This window comes from Urocitellus parryii, chromosome 9 (genome assembly GCF_045843805.1).
Source record: "Urocitellus parryii isolate mUroPar1 chromosome 9, mUroPar1.hap1, whole genome shotgun sequence".
NCBI classification, from domain to species: Eukaryota; Metazoa; Chordata; class Mammalia; order Rodentia; family Sciuridae; genus Urocitellus; species Urocitellus parryii.
This window is the reverse complement of record NC_135539.1, coordinates 91,269,181-91,292,577: the sequence shown is the minus strand read 5'-3', so window position 1 is coordinate 91,292,577 and position 23,397 is coordinate 91,269,181. Positions and strand designations below refer to the sequence as shown.

The 23,397-nt window shown below is 39.2% G+C and overlaps 2 protein-coding genes across 7 annotated transcripts; one reads left to right on the top strand and one right to left on the bottom strand.

Annotated features, from left to right (window-relative positions):
- Positions 1-1,068: 1,068 nt before the first annotated feature.
- On the top strand, positions 1,069-10,829 carry Hnrnpu (heterogeneous nuclear ribonucleoprotein U). Of its 2 annotated transcripts, none has more exons than XM_026390723.2 (14): positions 1,069-1,933; positions 2,853-2,964; positions 3,052-3,125; positions 5,033-5,172; positions 5,483-5,582; positions 5,911-6,023; positions 6,426-6,689; positions 6,895-7,014; positions 7,514-7,642; positions 7,744-7,912; positions 8,191-8,445; positions 8,689-8,873; positions 9,229-9,300; positions 9,714-10,829. In XM_026390723.2, exons 1-14 carry the CDS (start codon positions 1,309-1,311, stop codon positions 9,765-9,767), a joined length of 2,412 nt encoding a protein of 803 aa, XP_026246508.1. In that variant the 5' UTR covers positions 1,069-1,308; the 3' UTR covers positions 9,768-10,829. The 2 variants fall into 2 exon arrangements, with proteins under 2 accessions (XP_026246508.1, XP_026246507.1); XM_026390722.2 differs by having other exon boundaries at positions 1,069-1,990.
- Positions 10,830-18,189: 7,360 nt separating this feature from the next.
- On the bottom strand, positions 18,190-22,981 carry Cox20 (cytochrome c oxidase assembly factor COX20). Of its 5 annotated transcripts, none has more exons than XM_077802332.1 (5): positions 22,577-22,916; positions 22,243-22,331; positions 19,508-19,622; positions 19,348-19,411; positions 18,190-18,935 (listed from the first exon to the last, which is right to left on the bottom strand). In XM_077802332.1, the coding sequence occupies exons 1-5, from the start codon at positions 22,827-22,829 to the stop codon at positions 18,794-18,796; spliced, it is 663 nt and encodes a 220-aa protein (XP_077658458.1). In that variant the 5' UTR covers positions 22,830-22,916; the 3' UTR covers positions 18,190-18,793. The 5 variants fall into 5 exon arrangements, with proteins under 5 accessions (XP_077658458.1, XP_026246513.2, XP_026246509.2 ...); XM_077802333.1 differs by having other exon boundaries at positions 18,847-18,935; positions 19,348-19,407; positions 22,577-22,981; XM_026390728.2 differs by lacking the exon at positions 22,243-22,331 and having other exon boundaries at positions 22,577-22,700.
- Positions 22,982-23,397: the final 416 nt, after the last annotated feature.

Here is a 23,397-nt window from a genome sequence, read left to right as displayed (position 1 = left end):
ACAAATCTAAATTCTGGCCCCCTTCCTAAAACTTCAAGAACATACCACAGCTTTTATATATTAAAGATTAAATTTAACTTCTAAAATTCAGCAACGTCATAGATTTCTTTTTGAGAATGACACTTTCTGTTCTTTAGACTAAATCGCTTTTTTTTTTTTAACAAACTCTGAGTTTCAGCATGATTTGGTTAAGAGTATTTCTAAGAATAGGGAAAGAATATAAAAAGTATACAGCGTAGCTGGGTCACACCTTTATTGTTGGCTGCTGGGACCTCCTAACCAGACTACCAGGTAAAAAGCTGGAGAGAATGTCTTATAGTAGGCGTGCGTCATTTGGTAGAGAAAACTCAAGAGATGCTATATAAAGCTTATTTAAAGGCTATTACTAACTGAGAATAGCTGCCATGAAAAGGCTCATAATATATGCCATGCAGTATGGAGTTAAGTGGTACAACAAATCTCTATTTCTCAGGCCTTGCACCAGGGGTTGTGGAAGAAACAAAAGAAAGGCTTTGCCCTCGCCCTTCCTGAACTTCAAATACAATTCGCAAGGCAGGACTTGAAAAATTAAGCCGAATATTAAATAAGCAAACAAAAAAAAACTCCCTGCGTAAAATAATTGCCAATTTGTGTTATGCATGTCAGACGTGGACTTTTTAAGGAGATCAAACGAATAGCTGGAAAAATAGACAAAAAAGCAAATCTAAGATGGAAGGTGAAGGATTCGAGTTGAAAATGCCAAGTTGAGGACTGAAAGCTTTTGGAGAAAGCGGCCTCCTGGCAGGAAAAGCAAGGAGCAAAAGGTGTATTATTGCCACTAAAGAACAAGAAAGGCCAATAGTTTTTGCAGTGGATCGGTTTAACCAAAAGGCGGTTTCCTTTTCCTCCATTTGCTGGGTCCCAATTGGAAGCGCACTGAACGGCCCGCGCCGCGCTCTCCGACGGGCTCGGCTTGAGGGCGGGGAAATAGGGCTGGGAAGGGGCGGGGCCGGGCGCGGGCGCGCTCCGGCTCTCCTCCGGCGCAGAGTCTCGTCACGTAGGGGGCGGGGCGGCTATATTACGTGCGCGGCGCCGCCCCTGCGAGAGGACGTTGCGTGCTCGCTCGCGCCAGGCGAGTCTCCGCGTCTCCCTCGCGAACTCGGTGAAAGGATTTGGCGCCGTTCGACAACCAGGCGGGTCCGCTCTGCAGCACGAACCCATCTCCAGCCGCAGCTGCCGCCCGGGCCGAGGAGCAGCCGCCGCCACCAGTGGCCGAGGGAGCGGAGCCGAGGTTGAACCAGCACCTATCGGTGAATCGGGGCCCTCACCATGAGTTCCTCGCCTGTTAATGTTAAAAAGCTGAAGGTGTCGGAGCTGAAAGAGGAGCTCAAGAAGCGGCGCCTTTCCGACAAGGGCCTCAAGGCCGAGCTCATGGATCGACTCCAGGCCGCGCTGGACGACGAGGAGGCCGGCGGCCGCCCCGCCATGGAGCCCGGGAACGGCAGCCTAGACCTGGGCGGGGATTCCGCCGGGCGCTCGGGAGCAGGCCTCGAGCAGGAGGCCGCGGCCGGCGGCGACGAGGAGGAGGAAGAGGAGGAAGAAGGGATTGCCGCGCTGGACGGCGACCAGATGGAGCTAGGGGAGGAGAACGGGGCCGCGGGGGCGGCCGACTCGGGCCCGATGGAAGAGGAGGAGGCCGCCTCGGAAGACGAGAACGGCGACGATCAAGGTTTCCAGGAAGGCGAGGACGAGCTCGGAGACGAGGAGGAGGGCGCGGGCGACGAGAACGGGCACGGGGAGCAGCAGCCTCAACCGCCGGCGACGGCGCAGCAACAGCCCCCACAGCAGCGCGGGGCCGCCAAGGAGGCCGCGGGGAAGAGCAGCGGCCCCACCTCGCTGTTCGCGGTGACGGTGGCGCCGCCCGGGGCGAGGCAGGGCCAGCAGCAGGCGGGAGGTAAGAAGAAGGCGGAAGGCGGCGGAGGCGGCGGTCGCCCCGGGGCTCCGGCGGCGGGTGAGTGCTGCGTTGTACGTTGCGCGCGGCGGGAGGCCCGCGTGGGGTGGGGACCGTGCCCCAGGCCAGCCGGAGCCCCGCGGGGGGGAGGGAGCCCCGGGCGGGGGCTGCTGCGCGGTGGGGGAGGGGTATGGGGAATCCCGGATTAAGCGATAGGCCTCGGGCTCGGTGTGACGGTGGTGGCAGTGCCTCCATTATGTGTCTCGGGAGCCGGGGGGGGGGGGAGCTGCAGCTGCCGCTGGAGGGGGGGGAGCCCCGTCGGCCCGCGGTGGCGCCGCCGCGCTGCGTGCGCGAGGTGCGGGCACATGTCTCGGGGGGAGGGGAGAGGCCCGCGGTCCCGGGGCGGGCGCGCTTTGGCGGCTCTTCGCCGCGGTATTGTGCAAGGAGCGCAGGGGCTCGGCGTGACGTCACTTCCGGCGGGAGGAGCCGGGCGCGGAGAGTGGGGCGGAAGATCAGTACAATGCGGCGGCGGGCCGCGCGGGCCCGGGTAGAGTGGGGGAGGGGAGGGCGGGCCGCGCGAGCCCCGCTTGGCCCCTCCCCCCTTCCTGAACTCTCGTCGGGATGCACGTGGGCTCCGGGCTTGGGCCGCGCTTTTTCTTTGGCTTTCTCGAATTGTCTATTAGACTGGTAAAATTAGTAACGTCTTTAGACTGCGTCACTAATCTCCAGTCCATTTCCAAGCTGATTGTTCTTTGAATTCACATTTGATTCGTCGATTAAAAGGTCCTAAAATAACAGGGTGAAGTCGAGGACTTTTGCGCCTTGAAACAGAAAAGGTGGTGGGTTATTTTGTATTGTTTTGATTCTATATTTAAGAAATATTTTGGCCACTTGGCATCTCAAAGAGTGTTGTGTGTTATAGGAGACGGCAAAACAGAACAGAAAGGCGGAGATAAAAAGAGAGGTGTTAAAAGACCTCGAGAAGATCATGGCCGAGGATATTTTGAGTACATTGAAGAAAACAAGTACAGCAGGTACAGGATACGAACCTAGTTTTGCTTGTACCCATTCTTCATGCTTTGCTAGGAAAAGCTATATCAGGAGACAATTCTGTCTTTCAGAGCCAAGTCTCCTCAGCCACCTGTTGAAGAAGAAGATGAGCACTTCGATGACACAGTGGTTTGTCTTGATACTTGTAAGTGAAGCTGATACTCTTATCCCCCCTGCCCCCCAGTTATTGAATACAGTGGTTTTTTTGGTTCCAAAATGTTAGAAAACTTAATGTTGAACTTAAGTGAAGAAGCTTAGGTTAGTGTTTTCTAAAGGCAGGAAGATAATGGTTTTTATTTTGGATTCTGGTAGTATTTAATGTTTAGTACGACTGCACTTTCATTGATAATTTAATAGGTTGTAGCAATTTGATAACATTTTATGACTTAAACTCATTCTTAATGTCATTTTTGACTAACAATTGTAAAAACTACTTATCACTGTCCTTATAAGGCTTCTACGATAATTTCTTTTGTGTGTGGAATTATATTAAGTGAGCTATTTGGGTTTGTTAAATATTTACTAATGACTTTTCCCATTAGCACACAAGTATATTCCCTATTCTAAAAGATTGTAATATTACTTTTTCAATAACTGCTCTTTTGTTCTCAATTCCAGTTCAGTAGCTGCTGCTTTAACATAAGTTGATTTCTTCCAAAGACCTGGGGCAGCAGCAGTGGGCTATCACTGGGCCACTAGCTTTCTTCAGCAGCGAATGGTATCAATGGCAGCGCTGTAAATACTGCTACTTTACCCAGTTGGGCTGCAATTGAGTATGAGGAAGTATTGCAAACCTCTTAAGTGGGCCTTGGCTGTCAGACTTGCATTTTTTAATTATAAAAAATTATATTGATTTAGTGTTTGGTCAGAATGCATAACTCTTTGAGATTAATAGAATGAAGGGTAGAAATAAATTCTTGAGGAGGAGGAGGTAAGGTAATAACCTGTTCTGGTAGCTAAGAGGAGTTGAAGCTTAGATTTTTCATGTTTCCTTGATTGTGGATTGTGTTAAGTGTGAAACTTGATTTCTTTTTGAATACCCCTTACAGGTAGTTGAGTCTTAAAACTGCAAAGTAGTTGAATTGAAAGTTTTATGTCAAATTCAGTTGCTTAAATAAAAAATTGGTAGGAATTGGTAAGGTGCTGAAGCAGTGATTCAGAAGGGGTAATGTCATTGCATAGGAATTGGGTTTTTATTGCCTATTACCAGGAGTATCAGTTTATTAAGGGTGATAATGGGTGTAGACACAATTTGTTTAATTATGTATCAATGATGATCAGAAATTTTAGGAACAAAGCTTATTTAAGGAGAATTCTAAACAGATTAAACTCTGATCAATTAAAACTAAATAAAACTGCTTTCTAAATTGAGGTTAGTTGTCTTGTCAAGGGAGAACTCTTGAGAAAATACATGTTAATGAGCTAGTGACCCAAAGATAGCTAGGTAAAAGACGATTTGGATAATCCAGGAAGTGGTTAATCTCTAATTGTTATAACTGGAAAGCTCCTGCAAGGGGACCTAAAATGCTGTAGTAAACCTTTAGATGACCAGGTTAGTGGGTTCAGACTGTGTGATGCACAAGTTGTAGAAAAGAATTAAGGACCTGGAACCCGGGTGTTAAGTTACAAAGTGCAGGATCAACAGCTCATACTCTTTATTTTAAAACATTGGCGGTGGCCTCCCTTCAGTTTTATTGTGGCACTGGTAAATTCTACCTGGTTCTGGCATGCTTCACTTTGATTTCCTGCTATCCTCTACTGCTTGCCTCTAAATCAAGGTAAAGAGCAGAGCAGGTATGTATTGTCACATTGTCTCAATTTTGCTTAAAACACATTAAGCCTTGGTTAATTTAATAGGAAGTTTATTCTAGCACATAATTGACAAGTGACTTGGTGGGAGTGGGGTTTAAATTGAAAGTTGGAACAGCATGATATATAAAATCTTATATGCAGCATTAAAATACTTGTAAAAACTTAACCAAATTTTGTCTACATAGCAGAAATACATATATTAGATATCAAAGGAATAATTGGTATTTTATATAATTACAGATAATTGTGATCTACATTTTAAAATATCAAGAGATCGCCTCAGTGCTTCTTCTCTTACTATGGAGAGTTTTGCTTTTCTTTGGGCTGGAGGAAGGGCATCTTATGGTGTGTCAAAAGGCAAAGTCTGCTTTGAGATGAAGGTAAATGCAATTTTGTGACGTGCCCCCCCCACCATCTTGGCTTTTTAAATAGTACATGAAAAAGCTACCAAGGATTTTTTTTAAAAACTAGCTAAATTTTAAAGTACAAATTTTTTAAAAAAACTCTTAGCTAATTGAAACCTTTTTTGCTCTGAGTTAAAAAGTGCTCACTTTTAAAGTTCTTATAAATAAAGGATACGGAGTAGGGAAAGAAGGAGAATTGGGTGTCTTCTCCCCAAGTGAGAGAAGTCAGGATTCAGGAGTTTATCTTTCTTGATTTACAGTTTGGTTTAATGATTTCACTTTTCAGGTTACAGAGAAGATTCCTGTAAGGCATTTATATACAAAAGATATTGACATTCATGAAGTTCGAATTGGCTGGTCACTGACTACAAGTGGAATGTTGCTTGGTAAAGTTTCCATTTGAGTACTAAGGGCTCTGATTAGAGTCTGATTTCAGTTAAAGATTTAGAAGGCTTTCTAACTATAGTTATCCATTCTGTTAGTATTTTACAAGTGGGTAATGCTAGCATGTAGCAGACAAGCTGAATTTTAGCTAATTTTAGCTTTTATCAGTGATTTTTTAAAAATGTAGGACATGGTTAAATTTTATCCATTACTCAGTTTTATTTATATATTTATATTCAATTTATATTCAATTCTACATCTGGTAGAATAAAAACAGTGGGGCTTTGGACTGTTTAAAAAACATCAGTTTCATGCAAGTTATTTTCTTAGGTGAAGAAGAATTTTCGTATGGGTATTCTCTAAAAGGAATTAAAACATGCAACTGTGAGACAGAAGATTATGGAGAGAAGTTTGATGAAAATGATGTTATTACATGTTTTGCTGTAAGTTATTGCTAAAATTCGCTATATAAGTGAAGTTATTGTCTAGAAATTCTAAAAAAAATTAAGGTCTGGATCAGTTGTTAGTATGATAGATAAAAATGCATGCACTGGTTTTGGGTTAAAGACTAGTAGAAGTTGAAAACTGAAAAGGTAAGGGAAATTTTTAAGGAAGCATTTTGACAAATTATTAAACATAAAATGGGCCTGAAAAATCTCATCCGTCATCTGGGGCAATGTTTTTGATTCTGTGTTTCATTCTAATGTTCAAAAAGCTCTTAGCATTTAACCTATAAAAATTTTCTAAGGGTAAGCTTACTCCTTATTTGAATTTTGATTTTTTTTTTTTGAAAGATTATAGGAAGCAGATTCAAACTGGTAAATTTTTTTTCTTCTATTTAACAGAACTTTGAAAACGATGAAGTAGAGCTCTCCTATGCCAAGAACGGACAAGATCTTGGCGTTGCCTTCAAAATTAGTAAGGAAGTTCTTGCTGGACGACCACTCTTTCCGCATGTTCTCTGCCATAACTGTGCAGTTGAATTTAATTTTGGTCAGAAGGAAAAGCCATATTTTCCAATACCCGAAGACTATACTTTTATCCAGAATGTCCCCCTAGAGGATCGAGTTAGAGGACCAAAGGGGCCTGAAGAGAAGAAAGATTGTGAAGTGAGTCATTTTTTGTAAATGTGGCATTTGAAGATTGCTTTTCTTTGACAAAAGTGTTTTATTTGCTTTCATGTTATACCTATTGCTCTCAGCCAATGATTTTTTTTTGCCTTTATAGATAATAGTAAACCTTCCATGAACAAATCTTGATGTGTTGTCTAAAATATTTGGATGTACTTAAAAATGAAATTTTTTCCACTTGCAGGTTGTTATGATGATTGGCTTGCCAGGAGCTGGAAAAACTACCTGGGTTACTAAACATGCAGCTGAAAATCCTGGTAAATACAACATTCTTGGAACAAATACCATTATGGATAAAATGATGGTAAGTAAAAATATTGGTTCTGATTTCAGCATTTAAAGGAGGCCCAAAAAGGGTAGTGGACCACAGTTCAGTGAGAGTCCTTGCCAAGAATGTGCAAGGCTTTGGTTATTGTCAATCCCTAGCACTTAAAAAAAACACAAAACCTTAATACTTATTTAAGAAGACATTGAAGGTATTCCCCCTCTTTTTAAAATGTATTTTGTTAATATCTTAGGGAGTTGGGCAAAACAAAATTATTGGGTTACTTCCGTTAGCTCTCAATCTGTAAGGCAAATTGCATTCTACTTGATAGGCTTAGTCATCTTTTTCATAGATTTTTTTTTTATTTTTTAGCAATGAAAAGAATTCAGTGGTCTTACAATATGATAAAAAGTTCTACTTTGTTCAAACATTTAAATTATAAAGTGTTACTTGTTGCTTCCCATATAGATCTAAGCTGGTATTAAACACACGTGGCTTGATTCACAAATTCAAATAAAATTTTAAATTTTAAAAACAGGTGGCAGGTTTTAAAAAACAAATGGCAGATACTGGAAAACTGAACACACTGTTGCAGAGAGCCCCACAGTGTCTTGGAAAGTTTATTGAGATTGCTGCCCGCAAGAAACGAAATTTCATTCTGGATCAGGTGAGTTGTAGCTTAGAAGTTGAAAAAATGTTTACTGATACTTGGTTTGGTATGGAATTAATGTTTAAGGTTATAAACTTATTATTTTTTTCCTTTACAAGACAAATGTATCTGCTGCTGCCCAGAGGAGAAAAATGTGCCTGTTTGCAGGTTTCCAACGAAAAGCTGTTGTAGTTTGTCCAAAAGATGAAGACTACAAGCAGAGAACACAGAAGAAAGCAGAAGTAGAGGGAAAAGATCTACCAGAACATGCAGTCCTTAAAATGAAAGGTGTGGAATTCAATTTTATTGTTGCTGTCTTGTTATGTGATTTGTATCTGAAAAATTAATATTTTGCAAGTACTTTTGTTTGAGGAACTGCCATTAACTCTTGGGAATATAAATGTGTTTGGCTCATTGTAATAATTTTTAGAAAATTCATTAAACCATTAAACCATGAGTAGATATAGTAATCTGATAAAAATTTTAAGCTATTCAGGAATAGAAAGTTCTAGGATTATGGATACTTGCCATGAGTTTCTGACTTAATTTGATTTTGTTCTTGGCAGGTAACTTTACTCTGCCAGAGGTGGCCGAGTGCTTTGATGAAATAACCTATGTTGAACTTCAGAAGGAAGAAGCTCAAAAACTTCTGGAACAGTATAAGGAAGAAAGCAAAAAGGCACTTCCACCAGAAAAGAAACAAAACACTGGCTCAAAGAAGAGCAATAAAAACAAGAGTGGCAAGAACCAGTTTAACAGAGGTGGTGGCCATAGAGGACGTGGAGGATTCAATATGCGTGGTGGAAACTTCAGAGGGGGAGGTAAGTTAAATTTGAATATTGTGTTTAATTCAAGATTGAAATGGGAGAATCTTATAACTTGGGTCTGTAACTTAAACAGAAGTTTGTTTCTCATTGATCTATTCTGCCATCAAAGCAAGTAATTTAAAATTTTAGTGATTTGATTCTAAACAAAACTAGGTTGTATAAATGCTTAAAATTATCTTTTAATGCTTTTATCTTAAAATAAGAGGCCTAACTGGGTACCTACTTCCTTGCTTTTAGCTCCTGGGAATCGTGGTGGATATAATAGGCGGGGCAATATGCCACAGAGAGGTGGTGGTGGCGGTGGAAGTGGTGGAATTGGCTATCCATACCCTCGTGGCCCTGTTTTTCCTGGCCGAGGTGGCTACTCAAACAGAGGGAACTACAACAGAGGTGGAATGCCCAACAGAGGGAACTATAACCAGGTAATGATATACAGGCACTGATGTCTGTAATTTAGTCTGTAAAATTATAGGCTAATGTTGAAGAACCTCAAGAAGCAACTATGGAAAATGGTGTGTTTGCATTGATGTGAGAAAAAATTTAATATAGTAATGGTAAAACGAATTCATTTATTGGCTTTTCAGGTACACTAAGTAGCAAAAACAGGTGAATTTTTACAAAGATTTAAAAATCTATGAGAAACTTGCAGAAGGGTACCTAGGGCTATTTCCCCAAGTTAATGTCTTTCTGCCCACTCCCACTTCCCAATCAGGATCCCTGCAGGCATGATAAATTTTTGGGTTAAGACTTCTTAAAAGATTTTTTTCCTTTTTGTAGAACTTCAGAGGACGAGGAAACAATCGTGGCTATAAAAATCAATCTCAGGGCTACAACCAGTGGCAGCAGGGTGTAAGTAATTTCTTACATGATTATGTACATTAATTGTATTTTGAGTAAAAATCAGTCTCAAAAAGATCTTGTCCAGGGATTGAAGTGTTTGTAAACCTTAATAAGGCAAGGTATGAATTGTTGTAGTCCATAAATAGATTTTGAGTTTGCCATAACTTACTATTTTTAACGAAGTAATATTTTAATTAATATTAATCGTGTAAACTAACCAAGTCATGATGTGTTTCTTTTTGTAATGTGTATTGATAAATAATGGGATAATAAAACTAAATCTGGTTTGATAGAAATCAGAGGTATGACAAGTATAATTTATTTCCAGCATTTACTCTGAATTAGATTCATTGTCATTTCCTAAAAGCAATTTGAGTGGCTTATTGATGTTTTTTCTTTAAAAAAAAAATTTTCTCTTACAGCAATTCTGGGGTCAGAAGCCATGGAGTCAGCATTATCACCAAGGATATTATTGAATACCCAAATAAAACGAACTGATACATATTTCTCCAAAACCTTCACAAGAAGTCGACTGTTTTCTTTAGTAGGCTAACTTTTTAAACATTCCACAAGAGGAAGTGCCTGCGGGTTCCTTTTTTAGAAGCTTTGTGGGTTGATTTTTTTTTCTTTTCTTTTTTGTACATTTTTAATTGCAGTTTTAAAGTGAATCGTAAGAGAACCTCAGCATTGTGCACGATAAGAGAATGTGTCAGTATTTCAGGGTTCTACATTTTATCTGTAAAATGTGACTTTTTTTTTATCACAACAAAAGTAAAATGTTGCTTTGTACCTGGTGTCTTTTATTAAGAATTTACTCCCCTATTTCTCACAGAGAATAACAGTCGGGAGTCATTGTCACAATATAATAGAAATGTTAGCAACCAGATTCATGTAAGGACTAAGTGGTCCTCATGAATTGCATTAAGACTCTGTACTGCTCAATATTACACTCCATCCTCTCTCTAGTTTGCTGGGTAGTAGTGGAGGGGATAAGCTAAATAGTAATTTCCAACAAAGACTGGGAAGGCTTTTTCAGTTTAAATGACAATGGAATTGGCATAATTGGGAATGAAGCTAAAACTTGGAACCAACATGGAGAAGATGGAGTGTATGTAGAAGGGCTGTTAAAAATGTAAAACTTGGTTGCATTATTTGTGGAGGCTCAAACTTGTGAAGGTTAAATACCATAATTTTTCCATTTGTTCTGCATTTTGATTCTGAAAAGAAAGCTGGCTTTGCCCATTTCTTATTAAAAAACTTGTTGTAAATCCAGTTGTCTAATGGGATCTATATGAAGTTAGCTATGTCTGTATGCCCTTCTCCCACAAAATACTGTATAACTAGTGTGCTTGTAGTAGTTAACTCCACCATCTTTGTAAGCTAATGAAATTGTGAGTCACCCATTTATATCTTAATTTTTAATCATGTCAGTTCTTGAATGGGTATCTCCTTAGCCTGCTGATTTCTTTTTCTTTCTAAAGAAAGTGGGTGGAGAAATTAATTTAGACGTTTGTTTGCAATAAAAAGAATTCATTTTACTCTTGTTTTGGGATTCTCGCCATCAAGGTTCAAAATCCCTTTATACAACTCCCAAGAGGAGAAATTTTAAGTGTGTGCTTTCTGGACAGCTTATTCTTTACTCTGTACTTGGAACATTTAGGTTTTAAAAACTTAAATGTGTACTGATGATTGATAATATGAAGTAAAAGTTTGAATTCTTCCCTTCCCCTCCCCCCCAGACGGCTTTTAACATTTAATGAGGGGAAAAGGTACTGGCTGGGAGAAGTTAACGCTCACTGTATCATCTTTATGAAATGCTAACGGCTGTCCTCAACTGATAATTTTATATACATATTTATGATACATGAAACTCCAGGAACAGATGCTTTTAGAAGCCATCATGTAAGCCAGTTGTTGATTTCACTACTACACAACACTGCTAACTTAACTGTAGCTATGTGATAACATTAGATCCCCTAATTGTAATTTTATTGGGTTTGCACAGAACACTTAATCTTCTAAAGGACCCTCACTGTGAAGTGAGGAATCAGGAGTCAAACTGTAGAACTAAAATTTGACTTCAGTGTAGTTTTATTTTTTATTTTTGTGTTTTAGGTTGTTTCTGGTAAGTTCAGGTTTGCTATATTTGAGTGTTTAGGATTTTGTTTTAGCTACTGTAAAATCAGATTTTTAAACTTCATTTCATACTCCTAGGAATTTTTTGGTACAAGTTAGTTTTTAGATGGTGATGTAGGTTCACTTGAAATTTTTGGGATAAAGGTTTGATCACAATAGAGATATTTTAACAATATGAAGTAGGTTTTTGTATGTTTAGCAATTACTGCTAGCAATCACTGGCACTAGTTAACTTTTCAATATACATTGTGAAGGAAGATTGCATATACTTAATCAATGAGGAAGATTCCAACTTTAATGCTCATTAGTTTAGGTGTCCTACAGTTTATCTGTGCCTTTCAAAAAGTCTTGAGTATACCTTGTAGTTAAATTGCCTAAATTAATAACCGCAGCAGGAAAAAAATGGTCAGATAATACTAGGCAGGCCACCATAGCTCCCAGATTAGCAAGGAGTGGGGACAGATGGGAGGAAAAAATGCTGTCTGGATATGTGTTAAACTTCTAAGAAGCAGTTTCGTGATTAGGGTTGTTTATACTTGTATGAAAAATAATCTTTAGTAGTTAAATTTAGAAAAGGGGATGTACCAACTAGGCAAGCAAAGGGGAGGAAAATAGGTAAGTTAATTTCAAGAAATGTAAAATTTTGGCAGATATAAGACTTTGTCCTTCACCCCTCCTAGTTCCTGCCCCCAACCCATGGCAATACAAAAAATAAAAAACCTCAAACAACACTTAGTTCTGAACAAATCCTGACTGGGGGGAAAGCTTGACCTTGCTTTTGGTTCAAGGAGTGCTTTTATGTAGCAAGTTTTGCAGCTCTTATGTGTTGAGCCAAAAATGCGGGGGGGGGGTGGGGAAACAGCTCAGTGGAATAGAGCACTTGTCTTACATGTGCAGGGTCCTAGGTTCCATCCCAGAACCCTAAAAAAAAAATGTTCATATAAACAGACATTTATAGGGAAAAAGAAAAACCAATAATGCAAGATAGAAAATAACTGTCAGCATAGATTTCCTTGGTAGGTTATATAATTGTGTCTAGCCTTTGAAGGGCTCTGGCTCTGACCTTTACAAGGGCAGTGACCAACTTATAGCCTTAGTGGCCTTGTGTCCAGACAGCAAAATAAAATCCTATAATGGAAGATTTCAACGGCAAATGACAAGGGAGCAGTCTTAAAAAATTTGAAAGCAATTTTTTTTTTAAAGAAACGTAGCTAGTAGTATTTTGAGAATTTTCTTCATCTGGATATTTTATATTCATGGATACACTTTAAAAATTTGTTCAGTTAGGTGAATTGGATAACATTGTCTATAAAGTTCTGTAAACTTAACACCTTTTTATCTCAGGACCTTATTTAATTGGCTCCATTGCACAAAAACAAAGTATAAGCTTATTGGCATACACTTGGATAAAGACTTAATTGTAGAACTGGAATTTTTTTTTGTCAAAACTAGAATGAGCTTTAAACAACTTTTCCATAATTTCCTTCCCATATATAACTAAAGTCTTGTTTTCTAAAAAGAGAATGTAACTTATACCCAAGAGTAATTCAATTAGTCATTCCCTAGTCTCCTATCAGATGTTTCCTCTGGGAAGATAATGCAATATTGTTTCTGGAGTTTTTTTTTTTTCCTCTATAAAGTTTTTGAGATGGTTTGAGTCTAAAAAGTCCATAATTCTGCAACTGAGATTGATTGAGGTAGATCTTGAAAAACTTAAACCAAGTTTTAATGTTTTTAGTAATAAAAGCAAGGATATATATGTTAAGGGTTGGCAATACATTATAATACCTATGCACTGGAACTCGCCTAAGCATAAATTATAAAGGAACCGTTAGTAACTTCTATTGAGAATAAAAACTAATTATGAATTGCCTAAGTTTACCTAAAATGTTCAGTAGAACTACAGTACTCTTCATATGTGGATGACTTAGCTTGGATTGGGGAGAGGCATAGTTGTCATTCCTCCCAAGTTTTTATATTAAAAAAATAGATTTAGCCAGGCTACTGCTTTTTTGTTTTTAACTTTTTAATACTCAGGTTTTTTTGCTTAACACTAACACTATTAACAGGTACCTTTGTAAGAGAAGCATAAAAACACTATGCATCAAACTAGTGCTGGAGTCACCTTTGTTTTAACCTTGGTATTAAAAATAAGCCCTTTGAGAACTTAGAAGTGAACTGTAGTACTTTCTGAAGTAATATTCATCCCTTAGTATTGGGTAGACAAACATTAAAGCTAGAGGTCACCAGCTATCCTTTTGCTAAGTATATACTAGTTTATTTGGTGTTAACACATCAGTCTGAGATTATGCAAAACAGGACCATGGGAAATAAGAACTTAGGTGGGAAACAACAGAAGTTTGGCACTTAACATTAAGAACATTTTCACATCTTTGCTCCTTGGCTAAAAATATAGGTGATTTAAGTTTGATTCATTTCTCTAGGAACTTATTTATTTAGATCTATATAGGTTGGAGATTGAAAGGATTATATTAATAAAGCTAACCTTGAATTAATCATAAAAACCCCTTTGTATCTTATGGGGTTCCCATTGTTGATAAAATAGCACTGAAGATAAGTGATAGGTTAGGGCATCAGTAATCCTTGCTTGGTTAGGTGAGCTTTTAGCATAACTTAGTTGTTAGAGCAAGGAACTTAAGGCATTACTTTCTAATAGCCTAATTTCCTTTAGAATATAAACCTAAGGTTTCTTTTTCATGCCAAGATTCAGCATACATTTGAGGTATGGGGTTTTGGCTTTTTAACATCTTAATCTGTGGGTACAAGAAAATATACTGTAGTTGAAAGAGATGAGGTAATGACAGATGAGGCTAGCCTCTGGAAAATGTCTTATAAAGGCTTGGTTCTTATGTTGCACTGTTAAAATCACCATGCTTGGTGATGGCATAATCACGAGCATGTTCTGCTTGATAATATGCAGTACTGAAAGTTACTCAGGGATTGCAGGCTAAAAAGCTAAAAGCATCTGATAATGTACCGAGTTACTTTTTTTTTTTCTTGACAGTCCCATTTCATTGTACTATGGGAAATAGAATCAGTTTTGCCTAATAAAATGTATGTGGCAAGCACTTGAAGCATTGCTACAAATGGATATTAGCCAAAAAATTTAAATGAAACCACCACTAACAAAGATGGCTAGAATATACAAAAATGTGATGTAAATAGTGTTAAAGCCTACAGAGAAGACGAAATTAATACTTAATGATCAGAAATTATTTGGCAGTTTCTAAAGGTACCTAGTTAAGAGACAGTCATGGACAAGTACAATAATAAAAGGTTCCAACGTACTTTATTTTTTATTTTGGAAAAGTATAATAAAGAAAAAAATGCTGATTTAAATTTCATCTCCTTTTCCTTAGTCTGTCCATGTGAATGTGCTGTGTGGAAGAGTAAAAGGGCCCAACTAAATGTGTTCCAGTGATTCTAATAGGTATTCCAAATTAATTGATGCTTGTATATTTAACAGTTGTTATGTTAGGATTCTGGGATCAATCTTAAATAAAACTTATTAAAAGATGGGGAAGAGTAATTGGTAACCTTGATGTACAGGTTATATAACATTTCCTAGTTTCTTCCTTGAATACCTGAAGTGAAATACTTGGTATTCTCTTTGCAGTTGATGGTCCTCTTGCATAGGTTTACAGGAATACATGCAAAGACCCAAGTCCTTTCCTTCTGTTAAACTTTTTATATGACATTCTCCCTAGTTGCAGCAGTTTATTTCCAGAGTTCAAACATGAAATAAGTTTAGGATACTTTTTCTGTCCTTAGATTCCCCAAATCTTTGTTCTTTTTATACTAAATACACAAATATACTAGTTTTAGGAAAACAGATTTGAGGTCCTGGATAATGAAGTGATATAAATTCATATTTCAAAATGTAAAATCAGCTTAGAAAACTAAATTTAGAACTTAAGATGAAAAAATGGGGAAGACTTGGTATGAGTTTTCATTATGCCAGTCCAGAGCATATAATATACTGTTGTAAGTCTGAAGTTATTAAACTCTTGATAAGCTTAGAGGAAATTATTTTTCTCCACTGTGTTCTCCAGAAAAATGTCTTTAGGTGAAATGAGAGGACTTGGATACAGGTCTGATAACAATGTCACTATCAGGATTTGCTCAATGCAAAACAGCTCTACTCTTAAAAAGTTGACCTAATGGCTTCTAAAGAGCAGGCACCTCAAGGTTTCATGACCGTTTCTGTTTACATGAGGAAAAACAAAACTATTAAAAAAAATAAACTTTTTTCAAAAATGAGCTTTGAATTTATGTGGTAAGGCACATTTTATTTCACATGACTTCATGGTATAGTGCAAGAAACATTACTATGGAAATTCATCCTTTAAGAAATCAGTATATGCAGAGAATGATTACTTTGAGATCCCCTAAGGGGGCATCCCCTAAGGGGGTGCCATATGATAGCTGGTTTATTAGAATTTAATTTCTAAAAACATGGTGGAAGAGATGCCACTTTTTAGGTTGACCTACACTTAAAGTGAACAAAAGAAATCTTTCGTCTATTAATATAATCTGATAATCTTGAGATATGACTACTCATTGTCATCCTTATTCTAGAAAAATAGAAGAATAAAGTGAATGCAATGGTTGAAAAGCACTCAAAAATATTTGAAACACATTGTAGTGCTCACATAAGCTTCAAAATGGAATTCTGAAAAAATGTCCTCATAATGTAATTTTTCTTGTTCCAGCAGCTTTTCCTTACTAAGAAAAAGTTTTAAAGCATTTAAAAAATGGAACTTAATGTACATAATAAGCTGTGTAAAAATACCAGTATTTGGGTGGTAGTGGATATATTGACACGTTGAACTGCTAATTACTGGACTAATTTTTAAGTTGCTTCCAAAAGTTATTTCATTCTAGAGGACCATTATAAAACAGAATTGTAGCAATTGTTTTTAATTTTTCTACTTTCCTCATTAAGGTCTGCTTTACCCAAAGAATAGTGTATATTTTAACATGACTTAAAGGGGTGAGTTTACCCCTGTCACAGATTTTTATCTGGGAATAGAAGGATTCAAACCCTATTTGATCCCTAGCTCTTTGCTGAAAAGTGCATAAACAGGAATCCTGAATTTATTATATAGACCTCCTCGCATTATGTAATCGAAGCAAAGGGAAACCAGCGATGGAGTTAGAGGTACGTAGACTAAAGAGATGCTTGCAAATACAACAATGGTTCTAGAGTAGTCAAGATTTCTTGTTGCCGAACTCAATATAAATCACAAGTTCAGAGAAAAAATAAATTTAAAAGCCCTGAGGTCCTTTTACTGATATGGAAAAGCAAGCAGTCCAGCCAAAAGGAGGGGTGAGGGAAGGGGGAAACACATAAATCTCATCTTAGAAAGTATCAAAGCAAGTATAATAGATAAGCTATGAGAAATTTTCAAAACTAATAACTGTAATTCTATTTTAATCAGCTATTTAGCTGGTACCCACTGCTATATCACCTAGTATGAAATTTTGGAATTTCGGAGCAATGGAGGTGCGCTGGAAGCTCCCAAGTGGGCGTGGAAGGTAGGTTGTTTTGAGTTTAATAAAATTTGCAGTGTGTGAAAGTGGATCCGCTATAAATCTTGAATCCTACCTATTGGTGAACACTTAGTAGTTCATTTACTTTTTTGTGCCATATACGTTAGGAATGTAATAGGAAACACTGTAGCACATAGCAGTGACACAGTGAAAGTGCTTACTGCAATAATTAAAGCACAAAATATGTGAAAAGCTAAAGGAAAAAGTGACTATGATTCCCAGATGGTGTAAGCAAATGAAAAAAAACCAGAAAGTTGAGGTAGATCAGAAAGGCATTGAAAGTGAAAAACTTCTGATTAGAGGCATGGATTAATTTGTAATGGTCAGTGTGACAGATTTGGCAAAACTTCAGTTAGGATTTGAAGATCATTGACTGAAGTAGAAGTGTCAGGACCATTTTGTAACATTTTAGTAGTTCAAGAAGAACAATGATCATGTAAATGTATGTAATAGCGTTTTGAAAGTAATTCAACTAAATTAAATATAACTTTGTTTTTAATCCAGGTCTCCAGTTTGTGCAGGCATTCTGCTGTGAAAATGAACTGACCTTATTTAATGGTGAAGTCATTGGAAATTTTACCAATCGAGAGGTTTCTCTTTCAGGGTAAGATGTAATTGAAGTATGATAGAACTAGGACTTGACTTAATCCAGCTGCCCAATTATACAGGTTATATATGTTAGTAAACTGAAGCTGTGAGCATAAATAGCTGCCCACCCAGTTTGTTAAATATCAGATTATTGATTAGTGCTCATCTTAAAAACATGGGGAACTCATCACTGAATTTTTAACAATTTGGTCATGGCCAGTTCAAGTAATGTAGAATGTTGGTTTGTGCCAGATTTATGGAGGTAGATCAGAAAGGCATTGAAGTGGTCAGATTTTACAAGCTCCTTTCCAGTAACTTTATTAATTATCCAGGTCCTCCTTAGAATGTATTTGACATCACATAGCCTCTGCACCCTAACCACTGTAACCGTGATAGCCACAAGGTGGGGAGGGAGGGGGGAAATCTTTCTGAACAGAACTAGAGTAATTACACCTTTCCTTTGAAAAAAGAATGTAGAACAAGATAACTAATACTTTAAAGACATCTAAGTTCACTGGTGTCTCCCCCTCCAAGCCACCCCCATGTTTCTTTTGTATTTAAAGAAACTGTCTAATTAAATAGGTATTTTTCCTCCCGACAGGGTCTTGCCATGTTGAGCAGGCTGGTCTTAAATTCCTGGGCTTGTTTTGTTTTTTCTGCTTAAGTCTTCTACAGATGTACTGTATCAGATTTTTTAAAGTAATGTTGACACCATAAATAGCTTCATTCCATAAGAAAGGGAGTTTTCTCCTGGATAAGTAAATATTGGGGGGTAGATTTTTAATGGTCACTGATTTTAACCGGATTGTCTAAATGTATGATTCTGCTATTCTTTTTCCATACCAGCTTTTTTAACTGAAATATTTTCATATATAACATGTTCTTAAATTAAAAAATTTCACTTAGAAATTGTGATGAGCAGTTGAGATCAGATCGGGAGTTTTTTGTTTTTTTTAGGCAAGTCTGTAATCCAAGATTCTATTACTTAGTGTTATTAAATTTGTTACTTACACACTGCCAAAAAATTCTGTTTTAGAGGTGATTAGGTAAGGGCCAGATTATATTGGAAGTTTTCATACAAGTAAAGAAAAAGACTGCAATTTACACATAATTTATTTGAGTTTTATTGTACATAATATGTGGCTGGTCCCAATGCTCACACTGACTTGAGGGAGATGTTTTGAATTTTTACGCTCAGAGTTGCTCAGTTGCTGCTGCTGCTGCTGCTGATTTGTTTTCTTTGAGGATCAAGGTGGGTGCTTTCATATAAAATCTGGTTTTTAATTCCTTCTCTGGCAATTCTTTCCTGGATTCTTTGCTTTGCATGATTATACCTACAGGGAAACCTTGTAAGAAAAGATAAATTTCTTTAGGAATTTAACTATATATAACACACAACACAATTTCAAAATGCTTACAGGACAAAATTACAAATAGTCTAATTTGGAGTGTTTTTGGGTAGTTTGAGTCAGAATACTAGTTGTACACATACTCATACCTATGAAGAATAAGGGATGAGAAACCACTGGGAATAGTTGAGGCCTTATTAAATCTGTTCAGGCATTCAAAAATGATGATAGTTAACAGATTGCTTTTTGCAAAGGCAAAAGCAGTATTGTTTTGTAAGGCAGATTTCCCTTAAAAATAAAGAGTCTTCAATGACTTCTGGAATCTTTGATATTTCTCTGAAGAGTGTGCATTTGAATTTTAGGTAACCTATTAAAATCATGGAATTTCAGGAATACTTAGTAAACATACCAGCATCCTAAAGTCACCAAGATAAATCCTCCCACTCCAACATCACATGATCTTCTAATTCTACCTGTCAAAAATAAGCATCACCACTAGAATATAATCATCATACATGCATGCCTTATAGACAAGAAATGTTTTTATACAGAGAAATAAATATACTCACTAGTTAACAAAAAATGCCCAAGTCCAGCCACAACAGATCCAAATGAACCATATAATATCGAATCCCGTGCACAGGGAATGTTTTCAACATCTAAAATTCCTAGGAGCTTAAAGGGCTAGGATAAAATAGAAAAGAACCTAGATTGAACAAGAAAATGTCCAGGGTGACCTGGCAAGATTATAATGTGAATAATATTCTGTTACAAAGGGATTAAACTAGAATATGTGCTATTCAGCAACTTGAATCAGTTTACATTGCCTTTGATTATGTCTTTTAATTTGAAAACCTTGAAAATTTGGCCAGAAGGCCCTCAGCAATTGGCTATTTAGGAAACACGAGTATACACTGTATTATGAGCTCTTGACTATCACTGAGTATAAAAGCAATGTAACTTGGGAAACAGCAAGACTTAAGTTAGCAAGAATATCAATTGTTAGAACAACCTTTCATGTTTCATAGGAACATAGGAGTACACTGGGCCTGTACTATCACATCATCTTGGTGTGATGGGACAAATTGGGAATCTGGAGAGCTGAATTTTTGTCTCGATAATGCTTTCCTCCATTCATTGGTTTTATATTTAACTGGGATGTCTGTCACTCAATTTAATTCTGTCTTTTAGGGCTTTTGGGAGAGACAAGACATTTAAATTTAACTGACATTTCTTATAAACAAGTCTAGAGTTTCAGAACCCAGTGCCACCCCCCAAAAAAGTCTTACAAAATGAGAAATGATAGTTTTCAGTAACATTGCTTTTTAAAGGAAGCCAGCCACTGTCCATTTCACATGACTTTTTAAAAAACAGGTTCATATGGTGTGGGGCCATTGTGGGAAGATTCTGTAGGATGAAATAATAAAGGAAAGGACAGGAGTCGAAGTCATGATACATGATAACTCAATTGTATTTCCATCCATGTTTGCTGCTTTGGCTCAAATCTACTGGAAGAGACAAAATGCCTTGGTTCATATTAAAGTAAAAATTGCACACTCTTGATGTGATTGTCCTTTTTTACCCCCCTTTGCCTCCTGTTTCCCTCTACTCTCACATGAATACATGATCTGCAGTGAATTTTCACATAAAAAGAGACTTGTTTATATTGATAAGGAACGTATGTTACCCTCAAACAAGCCTACTCCTCTAGGAATTAGATTAAGATGGGGGGGCATTGCTGATAATGTGTGGTAACAATTATAAAGCAGCAGTTTCTAATACCCTCCAACTTAAAGCACAGGTTCCTTCAAGACACCCCCCCCCCATTGCCACCTATTTGGATTCCTTTTTGTGGCAAAAATTTCTAGAATTTGTTCAGTTTTTTAATAAATGTGCTAAATTTTACCTGCCAAATAAGTTGGTAGGTACCTTGAACTTTTAAGCCCTCATACTTGGATTCAGATTTGGGGTTGGACCATGGAGCATAAGGGGTGCCCCTTTTTGGTATCAGGAATTGAACTCTTAAGCCATATCCCCAACCCTTTTGATCTTCTGAGACAGGGTCTCACCAAGTTGCCCAGGCTGACCTTGAAGTTGGGATACTCCTGTCTCAGCTTCCTGAGCTGCTGGAATTACAGCCATGTCCATAATGGAATAATCTTGGCTTGAAAACAAGTTAGAGGTAAAATGGTATTTTAAAATTAAGCGAGCCAAAGCTGATTCTGAGAAACGTGATAGTTCTTGAGCTCCACCCTCAACAAAACTGGTCTAAAGTGTCAATACTGAGAACTTGAGCTCAAACCTAATTGGTAATTTAGGGACAGGGGTCATTACTGGCAGGCCCATAATATCACAAGGTGGAAACGTGGCTTCAGGTAAATGTGATGTAAGTCTGACCCCAAGGCCCGTGTCATTTCTGCCGCACAAAACTATCCTTTTAACCCTTTGATAAATGAAAGCAAAAGACTAAGAAAAGCATTTTCCAAGTCTGAAAACCTTATGCCTTCTGTGGCTGGGTGTCAGGCAAGATAGCAAGTTCAAAGCCAGCTTCAGCAATTTACAGACTGTTCCAAGATACAGAGGGGTTGGGATGTGTTTCAATGGTTAAGCAACCCTGAGTTCAGTTTCCAGATGTTGAGGTTAAGGTCTATAGCCACCTTCTACAACTTGTTTTTCTATTCGTGAGTCAAATAGGTCTATACTTATCACTTTCTCCCTTCATTCTTAGTGTACATCAGTCAGCAAGGCATGGTGGTGCATACATACCTTTTAACACACGCTACTAGGGAGATCAAAAAGTCAGAGACCCGTCTGGGCAACTTTTTGAGACACACTCAAAAATACTGTAATGGTGAAGCTACGTACAAAATGCCAGATAGGGAAACACCTCCGTCTGCTTTTGGGGAGTCTCATGAGACCGTTCGAAGGCTACAGAGAACCTAATTCAGCTTTACTACACCAAGAATTTGGATTTTACCCTGAAAGAAATGGGCGATTAGGACTGGATTTTAAATAGGCTGAAACTGTATAGTTTATACTACGGGAAGCTCTTGCAAACAACCGTGGAAATGGACTAAATAGGGGAGAGCGCCAAGAAACAGGGATGTCGCTTAGGCAGGCTATTAGTTACACCACTACGTTGCACTCTGCCATTTGGTCCAGAGAAAGCTAATGGGAATCCCCCCGCCGCCCCCTTCATCTGACCTTTCTGCTCTGGACATAACCGGAATATAGCCAAGTTTTCATTCCTTAACATTTACTGAATATGTTTAATGTGTAGAATGCCACATTTAAGGCAAGGTACCTGTCCTCGGAGCATTTTCATCTCGCAACAAGCAAAATTCAATGTAATGTCCTCCGTCAGCAAAATTTTGTCAAAGGATTCAGTGTTGGCTGTTTCATAACAAACTGCAAATCATTAATATTGCTGATCGCTTTCCCCTCGTTTAGGACAGGGTTGTCCATGCCACTAAGCGCGGGAGAGGACTAGTAATAGTTACGATGGTTTCTTGCATTCTCCTGATGGAGAAACCGGGGACCCGTGCTTCAAGCCTAGGAAACTCAGGACGCCGGGTCCTTACGCGCTTCCCGCCCCACTCTCCCGTTTGAGATCGTGCGCCCCGCCATCCCCGCGTTACCTTCCCCTTCCCGGACTCGCCCTGCTCCGGCACGGCAGCCATGGGGACCAGTTGGCTCCTCCAGCCCCACCTTGCGTCCGTCCAAGGCCTCAGGAGCGGAAGCCAGGCCAGCCGCGCCCCGCCCGCTGGCTCCCGCCCGCCCCCGCGCGCCGGCCGCCATTTTAGGGAATGTCCTTAATGCTACGCAGAGGCCGTGCTGGCGCCTCGGCTGCCACCTTTTTTGTTCAATCGGACGGATTACGCTATCTTTCATGCCCAGCAACCAGCTCGAAGGGCCGGGAGCGTGGGAGGCGGCGGGCTAGCGAACCACCTCCGGCTCCCGGCTTCCAGGCAGGGTGGGGGAGACTTGGAATCCTGGGTGAGCGACGCGGCCCTCTTCCCGCCCCCGCCTAACCGCCATTTTTAACCGTCCCCGGGCGCGCGCGTTTTCTCAGGCACCCGGGCGCCGGGCACGCGTCGAGGGCGGTTAGCGGCGGAGGGAGCGCGCGCGCGCCGCCGCGGCTTTGTCCTGCGGGGCGGACCCCTGGCAGGGGTTGGCTGAGCCCCACGCGCTCCCAGTCCGGGTCCCTGGCCCGGAAGTCGCCTTTCGCTAGTTCGTCGGCCTTCGTCCCCTACGTGTCCTTTGTTCTTCCGGGCCCAGAACAAGGCCTCAGTACCACCGTCTGCTGCTCTCTGCGCTAGCAGCCATTTAGTCCCTCGTGCCTCCCTCCAGCAATTGTGCTTCAACGCCCCCACCCCCACACCACCTCTTCTAGGTTTTATTACTTATTGTCTTTAAAAATAGCACTGCTCTGTTTGCTTAAAGGAGACTGGGGACAAAA